Genomic DNA, 4,948 nt, shown 5'->3' with positions numbered 1-4,948 from the left:
AACTGTCAAAAAACAACCAATGGACTTCAAAAAGCAAATATCAGGGAATTGGTTTTGAGTTCTAAGTCTAATAACTTCATCCAGTTTTCTCTTCTCCTCCATCAGACTCCTGTCACTTCACACTGTTTCCACACACAGCACACAGACGCCTCCATCTGTCTGTTATCTGTCTGGCTCTCTGGGGGAAATCAGCAGTTAGAAATACAAATGCTGCTGATGCCCACGACTTCTCCAGACCATAAAACTGTCATGACTGGGTATTACAGCATTATTATTTTTTATATATGTAAATCTGCCAGACGCCTACTTGGCCTTTTGGCCTCTTGGCCTTTTTCCTGTAATGGGCTGTAATGCTGATGCTGAGTATTTTCTTTACGTGTGTTCGACTATATTCAGACTTGAGTTCACAGAGTGAAATCATTTGTACCGTACCTAACAGAAAATACTTATGACACAAAACTAAATAAACACACTAAAATACACACATGAATATAACCTCAGTCTTGATTTATGCCTGGCTCCTACAGTACAGCTCATTTTACTACTTGCTGTGCAGACTTTGAGGCACATAGTGCAACATATCTCCACTAGATGGCAGCACCATCACAGGTGATATCCAACTATGAATAGCTGCCCTGCGCCTGTCTGCCCATGCATTTGGTCACTTCTGAATCGGTGGCTTTACATGAATGAATGCTTCCCGAATTCCGATAGGCCTAACCTACTTTTTCCCAAATATATAGTTTGAGGGGAAAGTATTTTAGAGTTTAATTTCCTTTCCTTTCATATTTGGGATGTTTTCACTTTTCCTTATCCATGGGAAACTCACAATTAAAGCAATACATTAGAGATGTAGGCTATACAGCTCATGTTAGGTTTTTATAATAGGTCACATTATGTTTGCAGCTTGTCATGTTATTAATTATTCATGATTAACAAAAGTGGGCTGGCACTTTACGTTCTGCGCGCAACAAGGAAGCTGTGAACACTCAGAAGAAATAAAAGTGAAAGAAAATTGTTACTCAGCAGCTTCTTGCAGGCTAGTGTTTGTTAGCACGTAAAGGAAATGGCAGAGGCGATTTCAAGTAACGAAGACATTTTAATGTGCTCGATTTGTTTGGATCTACTGAAGGATCCAGTGACTCTTAACTGTGGACACAATTACTGCACGGGCTGCATTAAGGGCTGCTGGGATCAGGAAGACCAGAAGGGAGTTTACAGCTGCCCTCAATGCAGACAGACGTTCACTCCAAGACCCGTTTTAAATAAAAATAATGTTGTTGCAGAGCTTGTGGAACAACTAAGGAAGACCAGAATGCACGCTGCCCCTCCTGCTCTATCTACTGCTGGACCTGGAGATGTGGAGTGTGATGTCTGCACTGGGAGAAAACTCAAAGCTGTGAAGTCCTGTTTGGAGTGTCTGTCGTCTTACTGTGGAACTCACTTCAAAGCTCATAATGAACTTTATCCAGGAAGAAACCACTCAGTGATTGATGCCACAGGCCAGCTACAGGAGAGGATCTGCTCTGAACATCAGAAGGTTTTAGAAATATTTTGTCGTACTGATCAGAGTTGTATCTGCTATCTGTGTACGATGGACGAACATAAAGGCCATGATACAGTCACAGCTGCTGCTGAATGGAAAAACAAACAGGTGATTACTGGAGCTACACTTGTATCTTCATTTTATTTGAAAGGTCTGATTCACAAATAATGTGTTTTTAACAGGAACATTATACTTCTTAAAGTTTACTGATTTTTTTGCAGACTCTTGTTCTCGTTAGAGAACTCACAAACCAGAAAATCATTAGCAGGTGCAAGTGCAAAATGTTGTAGAACATTGACATGGCAGCATCAAACTGAATGTGATACGGCATAAAGGGTCCGATATACAGGTTCTGACCCAGCTTGATTTGTGTTTAACGCTTTAAACCAGTTCTCCAACTGAAAAGAGTTCATGTTGTTTATATTACCTGTTCATCAAGAAATATCAATGGGCTATTTGTAATCATTGTCTTGATAAATAAATAGGAAGCATAGTTGAGTTTGTTTGTATTTTTATCAACAGAAGCAGTTGGGGCAGACCCAGAGGAGATTCCAGCAGAGAATCCAGGAGAGAGAGAAGGAGCTGCAGGAGCTGAGGAAGGCTGTGGAGACTCTCAAGGTGAGTACTGACCAGAAGAGAAGCTGGTATCAGCTCTCAAATGTTATCATAAGTATTATGGCAGCTTTGTTTATCTGCTAACTAGATTACAGGTATCAGATTATTTGCCCGAACAAACTCCCTTTTCATTCAGTTGCTTAATGATACACATGCTGAATTCATGATGAATAATGGACACACATTCAGATCAAGCTACCTGTAGTATAGTAGTATTAGTGTTCTATCAGATTAGATTAATAATATGATCTATGAGTAAGTACGCTACAAAGTCTGTGGTATAAATGCTGAATTCTGGGAGTGAGAAGAGTCTACTGTACATTAACAATTCTAATTCCACCCTCGGGCCAGATTGTAGTGAGCCCAGTGAGTAACTGAGCCTCTGCTGCCATCTCTACAGCACACAAAGAACCACTGACACCATGAAACACTTTCAGCTTCACCTCCCTCTGTGTGTCTCCTGCCCTCCTCTTTGTGTGTCTCCTAACAGAGCTCTGCACAGACAGCAGTTAAGGACAGTGAGAGGATCTTCACTGAGATGATCCACTCCATTGAGAGAAGGCGCTCTGAGGTGACAGAGCTGATCAGAGCTCAGGAGAAGGCTGAGGTGAGTCGGGCTGAAGGACTCCTGAAGCAACTGGATCAGGAGATTGCTGAGCTGAAGAGGAGAGATGCTGAACTGGAGCAGCTTTCACACACAGAGGATCACATCCATTTCCTCAAGGTACATTTGATCTGCCCTCCTGAAACTGAACATAAATGTAAAGAATGAGACAAAATATTGAGTTGATAGTTTATGTGAAATATATGACATAAGTCCAAACACCAACAGTGTGGAATAAAAATCTATATATGAGCTGTATGATGTGTGATGAGGTAACACATAGGTTGTATTGCTTTACATGCAGTATGTACAGTATGTATCTAACATGTACACACACCTAAACACACGAATGCACACACACACTAAACCAACTGATGAACTTCATTATGTCTGGAGCATTTGGGGGAAACAGCCCTGACTGAAAATCCGGGACCCCGGATTCTGTCGAACTTAGGCTATATGGTGCATTGTCACTTTAAGGTCGTTCAGTCTAAGCTTTCTCATAAAACCCTTAAACCAGCTCTTGTAAGATATAAGGCTAATCCATAAACTCTAGCCTTGTTTGTTTGTGCCACATTGATACCACAATACTAACAATACTATGCATAATATTAAGTTGTTATAAGCAGTTATAAGTTTTAAAAGGGAATATCAACAATGACACCTGGAACCTGCCAGTCTATCTCTCTCTCTCTGGTGTGCACTCAAGATGCGATTCCCAATTAATTAGAGTAAGTAACGTTCAAGTCCTTGCATGTAACACGAAGTTGGTGCATTTTGACATCGTAAACATTCTCGAATAGAGAAAAGCAGTCAGCAGTAAAGCTATTTATTGGCTACATTTTGGTACCCCCTCTATCCCTTGGTGCCCTTGTGCTTGATGCGAGTGGTGAATACAATGTTGAAACATTTCCTATAGTTTCTTACCTATATTTGCCCTGATGCACTTGTTGACACAGACACACACACTCGCTTTGGACTCCTTTCCCTGCTGCTGTCCCTTTCTATATTAGCCTACAGAGCAACTGGGACAGGCGCGTATAACAAAGTGGGGTCTGGGTCTGTGGTTGCGGGGCTGTTGCTAGGTAATAATGTGAACTCTATTTTTGCTGCCAATCAACAAAAAGCATGCTTTTTATGTATGTGTACATAAACACAACCAAGAACAAAACCGTTTGAAATTAGCAGAAATTATAATTTAAGTTAATTTTCACCAAAAACTGGGACAATTCGTGTCCCGGGAAATATTATTAATTATCCGGGACAGTCACTCCCGGGAAATCCAGTTCTTGCAGTACAGTTCCAACCAGCATGACATTCATAATAAACTGTCTCAACTCTTATATTTTTCTCCATAGAATATTCCATCCTTCCGAGACCCTACTCGCTCTACAGACTTACCCAGCATGACCTTCAACCCAAGTGTCTCTTTTGATGCTGTGAAGGAATCTGTCTCTGAAGTGAAGGTGCAGCTGGACGAGAAACTGGGTGGCATCTTCAAGCAGGAAGTAGCCAAGATATCTGCAGCAGGTTGGACAAACCTCTAGAATGGACACAACGATGAACTACTTTTATAAGACACCGTTATGTTCTAACACAATTTGACTCTGTATGTTCTGTCTCTCTCAACAGTGGCATCCAGATCATCCGGTCTTTAGAATGTGAGTCTGTTATTAAGTTGCATTCCCATCTTCAGCTGAAATAAAAGTTCCTTCCAGAGCTAACAGGCCTGTCACAGATGTTAAAAACAAACATTTCCCAAAAGGAGGAGTACACACAAGATAATATGCAAAGCAAGATGTGTGTTGGTTTGTTCTGTTGATCCTGGGTGAATGAGTGACTCTATGTTGGTTCCCAGATACTGATCCTGAACTCCCAATCAGAAGAACAAACAGTAAGGAGGGACTGCCACCAAACAGTAAGTCTTTACTCTCTGATTCTAATAGCCTCCAAGGATTCATATCTGGGGTCTAGCAACGGAATGATAGTCTCAATGAATCTTTTCATCTTTAAAAAATTCTTTCAGATATCAAACCTACTGTATAGAGGCATGGGGGTGTGGCTGGGCCCCAGAGTTTGAAATGAAGGCCCTTTAGATGTTTAAATGGATTAATAACAACAAACAAAAGCAGAAGCTCAGAGATGGAGTTAGAATTCAGCTTTAACAAACAGTAGCTTTATCA

General features: G+C 40.9%; 1 protein-coding gene across 1 annotated transcript in view; it reads left to right on the top strand.

The window, feature by feature from the left end:
• The first annotated feature begins 1,041 nt into the window (after positions 1-1,041).
• LOC143106522 (tripartite motif-containing protein 16-like) overlaps positions 1,042-4,948 on the top strand; it is an 8,746-nt gene continuing 4,839 nt past the window's right edge. The window contains exons 1-4 of the mRNA XM_076270830.1: positions 1,042-1,654; positions 2,069-2,164; positions 2,652-2,885; positions 4,124-4,295. Coding sequence (XP_076126945.1) covers positions 1,067-1,654; positions 2,069-2,164; positions 2,652-2,885; positions 4,124-4,295 — 1,090 coding nt within the window. The 5' untranslated portion in view covers positions 1,042-1,066. The remainder of the gene's footprint in view (positions 1,655-2,068; positions 2,165-2,651; positions 2,886-4,123; positions 4,296-4,948) is intronic.

Source organism: Alosa pseudoharengus, unplaced genomic scaffold (genome assembly GCF_046254945.1).
Source record: "Alosa pseudoharengus isolate Yale_2024_CS ecotype anadromous, Long Island Sound unplaced genomic scaffold, YU_APseudo_1.1 YU_APseudo_1.1_scf_6, whole genome shotgun sequence".
NCBI classification, from domain to species: Eukaryota; Metazoa; Chordata; class Actinopteri; order Clupeiformes; family Clupeidae; genus Alosa; species Alosa pseudoharengus.
This window is presented reverse-complemented; position numbering and strand designations above follow the sequence as displayed.